This window comes from Eublepharis macularius, chromosome 2 (assembly GCF_028583425.1).
Source record: "Eublepharis macularius isolate TG4126 chromosome 2, MPM_Emac_v1.0, whole genome shotgun sequence".
In the NCBI taxonomy this organism is placed as follows: Eukaryota; Metazoa; Chordata; class Lepidosauria; order Squamata; family Eublepharidae; genus Eublepharis; species Eublepharis macularius.
Window position 1 is genome coordinate 22,136,320 of NC_072791.1, and position 15,451 is coordinate 22,151,770.

At 39.8% G+C, this 15,451-nt stretch overlaps 1 protein-coding gene across 5 annotated transcripts in view; it reads right to left on the bottom strand.

Moving 5' to 3' along the window:
• TRAF3 (TNF receptor associated factor 3) overlaps positions 1-15,451 on the bottom strand; it is a 38,649-nt gene that overhangs the window by 13,377 nt on the left and 9,821 nt on the right. For 2 of the 5 annotated variants that reach the window (XM_054971980.1, XM_054971977.1), the window contains exons 4-7: positions 13,939-14,106; positions 11,143-11,223; positions 6,567-6,641; positions 3,482-3,574 (exon numbers count right to left, since the gene is read on the bottom strand). In XM_054971980.1, the coding sequence (XP_054827955.1) occupies positions 3,482-3,574; positions 6,567-6,641; positions 11,143-11,223; positions 13,939-14,106 (417 nt within the window). The remainder of the gene's footprint in view (positions 1-3,481; positions 3,575-6,566; positions 6,642-11,142; positions 11,224-13,938; positions 14,107-15,451) is intronic. The other 3 variants (XM_054971975.1, XM_054971976.1, XM_054971978.1) reach the window with 3 other exon arrangements.

A 15,451-nucleotide genomic window follows, 5' to 3' on the forward strand; every position in this document is an offset into this window, starting at 1 on the left:
TACTCCTGCCAAACTTTACAAAGAAAAGAAAAGAAAAAAGAAAGGAAAGGAAAGGAGGTATCTGCTGCTGTCTCCCAAAAGCAATGGAGAGAGAGACCCCATACAAATGTTATGTGTAGAATACTGCCTCTCTCTTTCTCAAAGTGTTTTTTTCCTCTCTTCCTCTTAGAATTAAATGGGAAAAGGCACACCATTTGTAATAAAAATCTTACTTCTAAACATGGTGCGCTTTATTAATTTCCTCCTGAAACAGAAATTTATTGAATTTCAGATGGGGGGAGGGGGGGGAGAGACAACTCTGTTATTCAGCACCAATTCACGCTGTCCATCCAAGGCGTCTGTATTAAACGGGCCAGTGGAAACAGGCCTTATATATGACAGAGAAAGATTAAAAACTGTCACACTTCATTTGGAACTGAAAAGAACAAGCACACCATTTGAGTGTGACTGCAGTAAAGGAAGCCAGAAACAGCCAATAATGATAGTTGTAGATTAAAGCAGTACATTTAAGAAACAATATGAAAGAGGAAATGTATCCTCTATGAGAAATAGAGGTTTTTGTTTTTCGTTCCCCTATAAGACTGGGGCCATGAAGAACTACTAACTAGCGTGTTTTATTCGCTGCAAGAATCTTTTACTCTCTTCATCAGTGCTTTTGTTCCTTAAATGTCTCACATCTGGAACACTGTCCTCTTGACCCTAGCAAAATGTGCACTTTACAATCATCATTCATCAGTAAAACAATAAAGATAACAGCTAGAGAGGATGTTCGCATATCTGAAATAATACCACACACTGCCAAGAAGCACCAATGATGGGTCAATCCAAAAAAGGAGGAGAAATGGCTCAAAATACATTAAGAACCCAGTTTGGACCACCACGGGTCTAACCCTCGGTTTGTATTCACGCCACTCTCCTTCCTCCCCTCAGTAATGTTGCCTCCTTTTCGTTGCTCTCCCAAACTAGAGTTACTGCATAGTATGTTAAAAATGATAGTCTAATCTGAACTTTCTCACTGTTTCTTAGGCATATCTTCTTCACAAGTGAATTCAGCATGCACTCCAAAGTCTTTCGAGGTATCACTAGAGGGGCATACCCATATAACATGCCATGGAGTATTTGCATGCAAAACCGGGGGGAGGGGGGGGAAAGAAAAATTAAAAATCTGACTGACTCTGGCTCACTATAACAGGAGCTATTTTTGCATCTTTTCAATAATGCCAATCAGAAAAGAAGTACATTACAAACTTATATACTTGCTGTATCCATTTCTTAACCCAAACTCTATCTTTAAATAACCCTGGAAATTGTATTTGACAGCGCACTGACAGAGATACCCCGCTGTGCTTACGGAACTACAGATCCCAGATTTTCATGGAAAGAGGGAATGACTGTTAAATTAGCTTATTATGTCTATAAGCAACCAACCAACAGAGGTTTCTGCTATTTTTCTGGAATTATTAGCATAATTAGATATTAATCAGAGACCATCATAATTGTATCATTCTTTTCTAGACACATTGTGCAGAACTAGTAATCCTAGAAACTGACAATCTTCCTGGATTTCCATTGAATCAGTTTGTTTATGATACACTAGAAGAGATCAGAAAGGCAAGAAGTGCCCAATTCAAGCAGAGTTTAATCCAAGAGGCTGTTTCCAATCAATAAAGTCCTTCATGATCTGGTGTCCACATGTCTGGAAAGCTCTTCTCTGAGAAGCGTTTCTCCTCAGTACTCATCACCTGAAAAGTCTAAATATCTTCAGTTACTTCATTTTTCTGTTCCAGTTCTTTGGAACAAGCTTAGTGTGGAATTCTGTAAGGGTTCCTCTTTTGCGTGTCTTCCAGGAGGCGACATAAGACTGTTCTTTTGTTTTGCTCTTCTGTTTCTTTGTTATAACTGTATTTTTATCATCCTTTGGATAAGGATAAGCTATGGTGATGTTTTTTTTAACTGAAGTTATTGCAATTTATGAAAATGAATTCTAACCCAATGTTATTTGTTAGCTGCTGAACATATGGAGAGGAAGGATATAATTTTTTAAATAAACAAATGTGAAAGGATAGTGTTTTCAATGTTATTTAAAATTCACTAACCAAGGTTCGCTACAGCACCAAATTTGTTGCATTTGGCCTACAAAACTTCACATTTTCAGTATAAACAACTCTCCATATATGGTATGTATGTTTTCTGGATGCTTGGCCAAATCAGCTTGCATTAAGTCCAAAGGACACGGCACCTTACCCTTAAAACAATGCACTGCATATACCATAAAAACAACCCACCACACAAAAGAGTCATAAGAATCTTTTGGCCGTTTATTTTTTTTGCTCTAAGCAATAATGTGGACTATTGTTAGAAATTAGCTCCCAAGTAGAAAATGAATCAATTTATGCCTTAGAGGAAAATCACAAGTCTCAACAAACTTCTCTGAGAAAAAAAACCCAACCAACAAACAGGACCATTGATTAGATAGAGCTGTTCTCTATTCCCGGATCACAAATAATTTTTTTAAAATCCAGTTATCAATGTTGTATCTAGTCCTGCAGTATTTTTCATACTTGCTTTTCTTTATGAGAAATGGAGGAAAACCATCATTCGCCAATTAAACATGCCAAGGATATACAGGTAGGCAATCAATGAACACAAGCCCTTTCCAAGATTGTTTAAATTTAAAAAAAAAATTCTGTTTAAACTCTGAAGCTAAAACTTTCTCAGGGGGAGGGCCCAGGTGTGTAAAGGAACTGAGCTAATTATGAAGTGAGGTGGAAGAAGCAGGCACAACACATTCAATTGTAAGCCACCATTTTATATTGTAAACTGCTTGGAAATAGTTGGTAGAAAGGCAGCAGACTGGATTAGAAGGATATCATCTGCTAACAGCTGTACTTTCCCCTGGCCGAAGGAGCCTTTCCTTTGCGCATGAGGCCATTAGCAGAAGAGATCCACAGGATCCAACACAATACAAAAATATAATTAACTAAGAGCTAAAATACACAGGATGAATTACATGAGGAAGCTCAAGTGAAGGGAGAGGCAATGTTAGCTGGGAAGCCGAGTTCTAAAAGACGATCAGAAGGCTTTGTCAATTTCCTCTCTCTACAGAGCCACCCAGATGGCTCCTCAGAGGGTTTATTTCATCTTTGCCTCCAAGAAGGGGAGGTGAAACTGACAGAGGCTTTGGGAGGCAAAGATGAAATAAACCCTCTGAGGAGAGTTCTTCTTTGACAGCTTGGTAGAGAGGGGAAATTGACAAAGCCTTTCCCATTGTCTTTTAGAACTCAGCTTCCCGGCCAACATTGCGACTCCCTTCACTTGAGCATCCTCGTGTAATTCGTCTCATGTGGTTTAGCTCTGAGTAAATAAAAATATTTCAGTTTTTGGACCCGAAAGGATAGTGTGATCACAATTCCCAGCAATGTAACCCTGCTATATTTATAAAATAGAAAGCAATGAAAGATAAGAGGAGTATGAGAGGTACCTTATTTTCTAGACAATTACTCCACTCTTTCAATAAGTCTACATGCTGCACTGCTGATGTGGCTTCATGTGCTTTAACTTGCTGATTTGTTCCCTGTGACAAAGAACGTAAATGTTTTAGCCAACTTCATTTCTCATTCGTCTGCATCACCCCACATCACCCCCAAACACCCATAAAACAATAATGAATGCTTGAGCCACTGATCTAAGGACCCTTTTTTAAAAATATATATATATATATGCAGAATGAACTTTCCAATAGGAAGGGTTGTGAAGAAAATTCATCCTACATTTCTTCCAAAAGCAACTACTGTACACGGACCCATGTCAAGAAACAAAAAAAGTTCATTTGTGGGTTTCAAAACCATTCGTTTAACCAATGAAACAACATGCACTTTGAAAACTCCTTCAACACAGTAAAGACTCCCTCCACCAAACCCTGCCCCGTAACAAAATCCTATTTGTTTCACAGGTCTGGGATGCTGTACATTAAAATGTGTGTACTAGAAACAGTGGCACCAGCCCTACCTTCCCAATGTGTTTCATATATTCCTTGAGAAAACTAGTCCCGTCACCTGTCCTCTGCGACATCTTGGGTTCTTTCCACCCCAACTCTTCCTCCCACTCCCCCCACCCCCAAGTCCCACACTGCTCTTCTCTACTGCAGTCAGAATGGTTGCATTTCATGCAGCCCAGCATTCTGGAGTTTTTGAGAAAAGTTTCAACTGTGATGATCCAAGGAAACTGGATGCGGGACTGTCTTATATCCTCAGAACCGGCTCAGAGGTTGAAAGGGACAAAAACAACAACGTGCATAGCATGCACTAAAGAGCCGCTGACCCTTTGTCCTGGTTGTCTTCTAACCTTGAGTGAATTGTTCTTTAAGGTTAAAGGGTATTGTAGAGATTAAGTTCACTGTGGAAGAGGGAAGCCGAGAACAGTTTGCCTGGAGGCAATTTTGTTCTTTAGAGGCAACCCCTCTATTTGCAAACTGTCTTTCCAAGTAACAGAACGTATTAAAAAATGAAAAAAGTGATGACATCTGTATTGTTATTTGTAAGTAATTATTTTTCAACATGCCACATTGAATTCATTTGCTTTTCTACTACCTTCCATCATTGCCCTGTGAAAAAAAGGAATGAGTGTGAGAGAGAACCATAAAATGGAAACAGTCATCTCTCTCAAGCCAAAGGAGACGGCAGCCATAGCTCTGAAGTCCTTTCCCAAAGGCCTTGCTTGATCTACAGAGCTAATGCCACAGAAGCAGAACTTGGTGGATTGTACCCTAAAAACTTTCAGAGAATCAAAAAAGTGTTCCAGATGCGCGTGATGTTTATATAAAGGTGATTCCCCCGTTCCCGAGTGAACAGAAAACAAATATTGGAATTGAATTAATCATCCTTGAAAAAGGCAGCACTGCTTTAAACAGAGAGCAGAAGAATTTTTCCATCCTAGAAAGTTCGCAAACCACTTTTGCTTAACATTTTAAGTATTCAGAAATGTTGCCATCCTAGCACTAACTACCGCATGGTTACACACAAAACATAAGCAATATGTATGGAAGACGAAGACCACACTATAATTCATTTCATTCACACTACTTTTAGAGTATTTATCATTTTTTTTTTAAAAAAATTTAAAATGGTCACCTATATTGCATAATGTTCTAATGATCCTCGATAGACATGTTCTGATTAATGTTTTCAAATTCTATAAACACACACACACACACGTACAGATACATAAAAATAATGAACAGAGATGAGACAAAAGCAAGCAGTGCTACAAGACAAAACTATTTCTAAGAGTGAGAGCGATTGTGTTTGTGTACAAAATGTTGAATGCTTTTGGTTCATCGCTAAACAAGTTCTCAGCATCAGATCCAAGGCTCCCTGGAAGCAGGCAGTCCAGTGATGCTCTTCACTGAACATTCTTATGGCTCAGCGGTACAGGACATGCTTTACATGCTGAAGGTCCTGTCCCAGGCAACTCCAGTTAAAAGAACTCTGACAGCAGGGGATAGAAAATACTCTTCCCTGCCTGAGCCCCCAGAGAACAAAGAACATTGTTGAGTTAGAGGGACCAGCGGTCCAAGCTTCATAAACGTATCTTGGTCTAACGATCACGGCTTCTTCTAACTCCAGCAATGAATTCTGGGAATTGAAGTTGTGCAAGGCACTTGGGAGACTATTCACAGAGCCTCGCCCAGAAAGTCCTATGAAATAGATTGGGGCAAGGTGAATTAAAGGGCTCATCTCTGGACAAGTCTAAGCCAACAGAAGTAGCAAACCACAAGCCTGAACCTAGATGGGTTTTTCATGGCATTGTCCTGGTAGAAAGGAACAAACATTTTATAGCTGTTCCATTCGGACCTACGGACCACACAAATCCGCTCTTAATATGAATTTCTTGCTGGATTAGGTCTGCCATTTTAGACAAACAATGCAGGGAAACGTGATATTTCATGTAAAAAAACTACGAGAGAGAAATCTTGTGTGCTACTTCCTGCTCTGCACATGCTCACTGACTTCATTTTTATGTGCCAGGAGTTAAACAATGAAACTACATCTCCCATACAAACAAAGAATGCTACGTGGCAGAGCTGGTATATTTCATTTCCTGGAGCTCAACTAGTACTCACATGGAGCCTCTCCTCGTAGCCCGGCAATATAAATGCAGAAGTTGCATGGTAGTGTCTCAGTGGACATGCTTACTCCAGATTTTGTTGTACACGAGCAGTGGGGTTTGGAAATTTTCATTCCAGAAACAGTGGAAAGGGATCTCCAACTACTTTCTCAAGGGGCAGGGGGGGGGGGACCCTAAGTGCCTTGCCTTTCCAAAATTTGATAAATTCATTACGTAGGAGACATATACTGAAATCCCAACACACCATTATTCTTGCGCAAGTCCTTGTTACACATTTTAAGGTAGGCAAAAACACATCCGGTGCATAGTTTTTAATCACTCAAGCAACTGGATGAGTTTTCTCTTAACAGATAACAAGAAGCATCGGTCCAGAGCACTACCAAAATATTAAGCTTTCTTATTGCAGACTTTCATCAAGTATATAATCATTATATACTGACCTGAAAAATGCAGCCATAACGCTTAAAACTACAGGTACTTGGGGCATTAATACATTCAGACAAATGTGCATTCAACTGTAACAGGAAAAAAATGTGAGTTTTTTTTTTTACGGCAAATGTATGCACAATTAAGTTTCAAAAAAAATATATAGGGCACACAATACAAATCTGAATTTGTGTGTGCTTTGTTGTTTTTTGGTTCTTAAAGACATGTGTTCATATTACCTCCAGTTGTACTTGAGGATATACATATACACATGTAACCACATGAATGTTCCAGTAGAATATACGAAGCAACACATTTACAGTGGAACCTCAAAGGACCATTTCAATTCGATTCAAGGGAACTCGAAATTTTGTATGTTCTTCTGATTTCTCATAAATTGCTCATTTCTCAAAAGGCAAATTAGTTATAAATTCTCCACCAACTGGCCAACTTCAATAGTAGTTCCACTGTATTGGTGTGCATTTTCCCCCTTAAAACTTTTTTATTAGGAACATATATTTCCTTCCCCCAAAACGTGTCATGCAAAATTTCAGTGATAAGAATATAGAACAGAAGGACAGAGACTTAGAACAAATATTGAATGAAACAAACATATAATTTGTAATAAAAACGAAACAGGTCTCATATTTACAAAAGCAGCACATAGAGATAAGAGTCACTTAGGTAGCAAAAAATTCAGCATATACAGCACTCTGAAATGCAGCTAGCTTTGGGTTATAGGACAGCAACTAAGAGCAAAATCAGAAAAAAGGAAGGAAAGAGGCAAGTAGTAAATAAAAAAAATGACCACTATCACTCCATACAATGCTTGAGGATCTTCCAGGGACTGTCTGAACATTGCTCTCATACTGCTTTCACAATCCCCTACAGGAGACAGACAGACAGTTTCAAAGTGACTGGGATCCCCAACCCACAGGTCGGGAAAATCTACAGGACGAAGAAAGCTATGCCCTTCGTAATTTTTGCTTATGGTGTCCAATAGGTAACAGTTTTCGATGTCCTGTATGTGTAATAGGGTTGACTCTATAGTACCACAACAAGAGGCTTGTGAATTTTTTCTACCTCCCTCTGCAGCCTCCTGAAATTTTACCGGGGCGGGGGGGGGGGGAATTAAGCAACCCACAAGAACAGTATGAGGCCCGAAGTGGGGATCTGCAGTAGGAGGGGAGAACTAGCAAAAATGGCCCAAGTGGGAGACGCTAATGGAAGTTTTGCTCTACTAGCATAAATTTCATGGTGCCATTTTTAATCTCTCTCATTTATCATTCAAAAACTTGTATGTACTGGAAGCTGCAGACAGCTCTACGAATACATGGCCTCTCTTTCTCTCTGACACATACACAAATGTTTTCTAAAAGAGCAACGGAAATAGAATAACCATGCCATGTTTCCCAAGAAATAAGTGCTTTCTAAGTGACATGAGGTCAGCCCCGGGGAGAAAAACTGTATTTGGGGAGAATGCAGTTTACCTGGATTTGTTCTCTATGGCCCAAACTCACCAAAAATGGTAAGCTGTTAAACAAATCATCCTAGCAAGTAGGATGGCTTTACTCCAAGAGTTTTGGACAGGCCTCCATAAGTCCACTGACGAGCTCGCCAATGCTCTCTGGCAAGCAGAACGCCAAGTAGCACATACACAGCCCCTCCCCGGAGTTTTCATTTGTGCTGTGGTTTGAAGGAGTTCAGGGGTCTCTTCTGCACACAGAGAGACTCCATCACCCCTTTTTCAAACACTCTACAATATCTGTGCCAGAGAATGTGGGGAAGAAAGGGGAAGAGGTTCATGGAAACCACTAAAACAAACTCAGTAGGGTGCAAAAGAGAAAAATTCCAAAGCTTCAATGCTTTTCTTCGGGGGAAGCTGTTCAACTGTTAAGTGAGCATCTTATCTGGAAAGACCTGGGCCGATTCCAGACGGCCCTCCCCATGCCGAAACGTCGCGTGTTTCGACGTCGCGCAAAACTCGCGCGAGAAAACGCGGTATTTCGCATTTTCCGCGCGACGACGCGCGACGTTTTGGCATGGGGAGGGCCGTCTGGAATCGGCCCTGTAGAGGATCTCTCTGTTCAAACATGACAGCCAACACTGATGGGCTGTTGATTTCAATCATCTGTCCATTTCAATGTAAATCAAGTTCCTCTGTGCTTAGCCTTGGCTGTCGCTTTTGTGAAGCGCTGTCAAGTTTTATGAAACTGGGGTTGTCCCTTCTGAACTGAGTGCATCACCTGCATATCACTCCCTCCAGCCCACATACTTAGAAACACCTAAAGCTAATTCCCTCTCACCTTTTCTTTTAACCACCAAGCTCGCTCCCCATTGCTGCTGCTTCCCCTGACTTCTACGTGCCATTCCCTACACCACTTCAGCTCTAGGCAAGAGTAACTGGCTACACCAAAAACCTACATCCCTCCTGCCTTCAGAAATGAACCACTTTTGGCCCCATAATCCCATAATCCCTGCACCCCAGTTTGAGAAACATTTCTTTGGGTGCTTTAATTATGTACATTATCACTGCTTATTAATATATGTGTAAAGTAAATATTAGTCATTCTTAGATGGAAGAAATTATTTGGCCCCATTTGAATCTGGCTTCCAACCTGTTTTGGAACTAAAACTGCTCTGATAGATGACCTTTTCCAGGAAATAGAAGGGTGAAGTATGAGCCTGCTGATTCTCCTGGACCTCTTGGCAGTTTTTTGAAACCAGTGACTATGGTATCCCTCTGGACCACCTAACTAAGATACGTATTGGGGCAACCAGATCTATCAGGCTGACTGGTTACAGAAGAAAATAGAAACAGCTGCCTGCCTCCATGGCATTTGTGCTATGGAGTCCCATAAAGTTGACGGAATGCTTGGGTTGAAGTTCCATCAACAGAATGTTGAGGACTCCCAACTTTGTCACTTGTGTTAGGTTAGCCAACAGATATTCTGAACAAACGTCTGGAGCTGGCAGCAGACTGGATGAGGGGCAATACACTGAAGCTCAGTCTAGATATGACCGAGGTGATCCTGCTTGATAATGTAGCTGATCAGGGATTAAGGAGTTGGCCAGTTCTATATGAATTTGCACAGCCCCTAAAGAAGCAGATTCTTCCCTTGGAGATATTCTTAGATCCATACTTACAGAAAAAGACCCAGGCCTCCTCTGCGGCGTGCACTACCTCTAACCAATTTTAGTTGCAGCTTTTCTTTAAGAAGCAAAGGTTGTTCATTGTCATCTGTGCTCTGGTAACACCTAGACTACAGGTGGGTCTGTCCTTGCAGACCATCCTCATTTTATGCTTAGCAAGTATTATTGATGGCCGAATAGTGGTTATTATATTTTATACCTTCCTTTTTTATAATTTTATCAATTATGTTTTTGAGGATGCTTATGTGTTTTTATTCTGATTTCATTAACTAATGTTAAGTACCTATTTCAGGTATTTTTGGGAGAAAGCGCCTAATAAATAAATTTAAAAACAAATTAATTCTCAGAGGACCCCCCTCTTGCTCATTTCAAAACTACCTAGGACGCATCTTCCTTGGTCCTATTCCAAATTAATTAGTGGAACTTAATAAACAAAGCATAAGGATTTTATACCAGAAGAATGCAACAGGATTGACATCTAAATAGGGATCATATTTAGAAACACAAATATAATGTTTCATATAATACTAAATGTAAGTTATTTGCTAATGAGCACCAATAAACTTGGCTATACGCACTAAAGAGATAACCATAGTTTACAGTAATGTGGGAATGGGGGCACAGCAGTGGACAACTGATGGGTGGGATTCTTCCTCTGCCCCCACCAATTCCTCCCCCTCCCCAACCCATCTACTCTAGCCTTGCTGCTTCCAGCCAGGGTTTCTTCTAGTTTCTAAGCTGGCTGGTTGGAAAACCAGAACAAATGGTAATGAGTTAGTGGTGGTCAAGAGAATTACCAGGTTGCAAAAAGAGCTAAGCACCCTCCGATACTCCTCTACAAATATCTCCAGATAAAAAAGTGTAGGGAGATCACTCTTCCCATCAGCTGCAGCTGAGTCTTTTTATTCCCAAGAGTGTAAGATAGAAGAGCTAAGGCTGAATATCCTCTTTAAAACTTAATCTTAAATTAGATGTGCATTCGTTTTGAACTCGGTGATAACACTTCATGAGTTGCAGAAGAGGTGCCAATGTACAATGTTAATCGTCTACATTTTAGACGTCGCCTAAAACACAACACAGAGAATGCTGCAGCTTTGGATTTCCCATGCTAGCTAAATGTGGCAAAAAAGACTACATGATGCCCGTAAGTTCTTCTCTGATAACCTGCAATAAGCACTGCAAATTCAGCATTCACTAAGACTGAAGAGGAAATTGATGCAACCAATGCAGGATATTTTCAAAGAAGTCTGAAATTACAGCTTCCATGAAATCTAGAAATGTATTTAAAGTTGATTTTAGTAGTAAAGGCTTTTTTTTAAAGTATAACAGAGCGGCTTCTGGCAAATTTCTTGCACAATATTATTTAGAAGAACATTCTAAACTGATAAATGTATTATTTAATTGTTATGCATGACTGCGCACAATATGGTCTCTTACCTCTTTTCTCAGAAGTGCAGAAACGCTACATTTATGAGGACATGTAACCATAACACAAGGACAGTCAGCATCTTCATGTTTCTAGGAGAAAGAGAATCAGAAATTCTCAGAGGGCAAAAGAAAAAGCCACGATCTTTAAGTGGAGACATACATCTAAGTACCCTGAACTTAAAGGGAAAAAATACGGTCTTACTGCAGTTCTCAAAGGAGAGAGACACTTCCACAATGTCCTTTACAAGCAACCTTTCTCAAAGCATGAAACCAATGTTTCATAAAAGCACTTCCCAATTTGCCAACGGTGAAGATGTTTTCCATCCCAGCAAATGCCTTTTTAGGCAAAGGAATGTGTTGCTTGCTCAGTGTCCTTAAGGCTTCATAGTATGAAGCTCACAGCCAATTTTTACGTTCATTGTCAGCTGAGGCTTTTCTGTGTCTGCAAACGCAGTGGTGGTCATTCGCTTCCCTCTTCTGTTGTTATCTCCTCAGTCAGAAAGCAGCACTTCCAGAAAAAGGACCCCATTCTGCCCTCGCTCTTAGCTACCAAGCAGATAAACACAGACAGGTTTTTTTAAAATTGAAACTAGATCTGCTACCAATTTCTATTTTTTTAAAAAACCCAGTCCGGAAGTTCAGTATAGGTTAATCTGATCATACACATGCTTACTTGGAAGGAATTGGCAAGTGAGCATGGGATTGAAATCTTGAATGTATGAAATCGCCTTATACCAAATCAGGCCACCGAGACATCTAGCCCAAATTCATCTACTCTTTTAGAGTTTCAACTACTGATTATTCCAGCTATGCTGTCAAAGACCTCGGATTCCTCACATACAACTCGCCCCCACCCCCAGATGCTCATTTTTTAAAAATACAATTGCCAAAAGTCACATAATTTTTTTTTTTTTAAAAATTTCCCTTTAAATAAATTTTATACTTGGTAAACAAAATAAACTCTACCTAACTACTCTTTATACACCCGTCTTTTGACTTTCTTGCAACAGAAGACCAGCTAGCTAGTATAGGTAGTTTTATACCTCTTTAAAAACAAAAAAAAGTTATTCAAATGAGAACGTTAAGAATTGAGGCAAAAGAGATCTGCTCTAGAAAAAACAACTGCTTATTCCTTTAATTGAAAATCAGCTCACTGCAGCCACAAAGGGGATTTCCTACCCTACAAGGCACACAGTCTATGAACCCTTGAGCTACACCAGAACAAAGGAAATGCTTCAAGTTCTTATTTGCATAGCTTTGATTCCCCCCTCCTAGGCAGAGACAATTTTTGCTTTCATTTTTACTTTGAAAGTCACAAAAAGGCTCCCTGATTTGTCAGTATACTAAAATATGGCTAGACAATCTTGTGACTAGAAAAGTCGGCTTTCAAGCAATAAATCTATTTCCTGTAATTAAGAGTGGAACTCACTTTTATCTGCCTAAAGTTTTGTAAAAATGTTAAGACTCCCAACCAAATGAAATTTTGGCAATATTTTTGAAAAGGTTGGATGCTTCCTTGAATTGGTGCTCTATTTAGCATTGGTCCAGAACAAGATTTGATCAAGTGACTGATCAAGTTTTTGCTTTATCAGAACCCAAAAGACACCTTAATCACTAACAAGTTTGATACTTAATGCAAATTAGAAAAGTGTTAACTATTACCGTGAGTTAATAATTTTAACTTTTTAAAAATGTAATGTATTGTTATAAATTTTAACAACATCAATAATGTTTCTAACATGAATGATTCATTAAAAGGTTTGGCTTTTATTGTGGATCACAAGGGTATTTTTTTAAACTGAAATTAAAACAGCAATTAAGCAATAACAGCAACGATTAAAAAAAAAAGTCTATTTTCACAGGCAGTTGTACTAGGTAGGAACCAACCAATTTTTCCTGCTTGGAGATACCTGCTGTTACAGCAGGTGACCAATAGAAGGAGCACTGCTATGCTGCTAAATCTGACCACGACTGCTGCAGCGTTCAGAACTGTTGCCCTTGCTAGTAAGTGACATCACAATAAAAGAAAAAAAGACAACTATCACCCTCACAATGACATTCTAGACTTCAGGAATATATGTAGCAGCAATATAACAACAACAACAACAACAACAACAACAACAGCGCTTATATACCACTCTTCTAGACAGATTAGTGCCTCACCCCGAGCGGTGAACAAGTTAGTGTTATTATTATCCCCACAATACAGCTGGGGAGCTGGGGCTGAGATGCTTACCCAAGGCCACCTACTGAGCTCATGGCAGTCATGGGATTCGAACCAATAGTGCTGATTCGCAGCCGACCCACTTAAACACTGTGCTACAGCAGCATCGTGGTAGAAAGTGTTGTCAAGTCATAAGTTGACTTATGGCAACCCCTGCTAGGATTTTTAAGGCAAGAGACTAACAGGGGTGATTTGCCATTGCCTCCCTCTCCACAGCGGCCCTGGTCTTCCTTGGAAGTCTCCCATTCAATTGCTAGACAAGGCCAACACTGCTTAGCTTCAGAGATCTGACAAGAATGGGCTTGCCTCTCAAATAGCAAATAGTCAAATTAAATAGTATTTGACCAGTGAATTGACTGGTATAACAATCTTAGTTTCACCGAACCACATCATCTATGGTACTTTGTCTTTATTATATATTACTTTGTAAGCCACCTCAAGCAGGTTCTCTGGAAGAAGTTTTCTAGATTGGGCTTTAAGAAAAAATGGGATAGTTCTGATGCCTGAAAGAGTTCCATGGGACAGATGTCATTTTGTGTTGTTTTCACTGTAGGTTTTTTTAAAATGAGAACAATACTCACCTGTATCATAATCATTGGAACTTGGCTGTTACAATATTTACATGTTGTTTCCCTATATTTACAGTTTTTTCCTACATGATCAGGCAAGTCTTTCCTCAGAATTTTCTCTTTACAATCAGCACGAGGACATGGAAGTTCTTCAAACAGACAATCATTTTTCAGATGGTTCTGAAAAAGATATAAATAGATCGGTGATATTCTTTGTTCCGTTAAAGATGAATCTTGCTAAGCATAAAAAGAAACTTCCACTGCACAAAAATGTTACACCCTAGAAGTCTACTAATGTTTCTGTACGTGATTACACTTTAAAAGAACAACAGAGGAGCCAATCTTTCAGGAGCCAAGAGAACTGATTCATCAGATTATGTTTCCACTTCAGATCCATCAGTACATCTGAAGGCTTCACAAAACCCAACAGCTAGAACTACTCATTAAGTTTGACACAGGGGTGCTGGCAAAAAGGGCATCTTTGTGTCAGATTTATATTGCAGCAACAACCACACTGCAAGCTTCCCCAACTCCCTCTCTACACTACCGGCTGCGGCTGGCAGGGAAATCCACATCATCTTAATATTGTAACTGGGACTGAGTGAACTTAAAACATTATAGGTGGGAATGGGGAAATTTGACACAAGGATCTCCTTTCCATTACATCCCTGTTTTGAAAGTAACTCAGCTGCAGCTGAAACAACAAAAATGATCTGCCTCTATTATTTGCAGATTGAGTTGCCAACAACTGGTTGGGAAATTCCTGGAGATATGGAGATGGAGCCTAGGGTGGGCAGGGTTTGGGTAGAGGAAAGATCTCAGCAGGGTATAATGCCATTGAGTTCACCCTCCAAAACAGCCATTTTCTCCAGGGGAACTGATTTCTGTCTTCTGGAAATCAGCTGTATTTCTGGGAGATCTCCAGGGTCCATCTGGAGGTTGGCAACCCTATTTGCAGAACAGAATCAGGAGTGCTGTATTTAATTATTATAAACCTGTCTAAGAGACTGTTTTCCTTGGGCATATAGTCTGAAAAACCTAACATCCTGTAACTCCTGGTTAGGTGTTAAACTTTACCTTGATTTGTGTTTTTTTCTGAACCAACCACCGAATTGTGACGTATCTCCTAGAGACTAGACACCGTTTCATGGGATTTTCACACTGCCAGAGTTTCCTGCCTACCCTACTCCACAAGGATTTCCAGAAAGAATTTAAAAAGTTTTGAGGGGACAGAATCTGTGCCTCAGAAGATACCTGTCCAAGCCTGGATTGATAACTGAGGGCTAACTAACATTATCTACTTTTTAAAAAATGAACTGAACTAAGATTATTCAGAATGAAACGCACAACTGAAGTAAATATTAACAGTGAACCAGGAGTTGTGGAATGTTAGATTTCACACACTATGCATCCAAGGAAAAAGTTCTTGTCAGTCAGGTTTATAACATAATTAAGACAGCAGTCTGCTGCAGCTAATTCAGATACCAGACCCAGTGAACCCTGCTGGCGTATTTGTAACACCTCA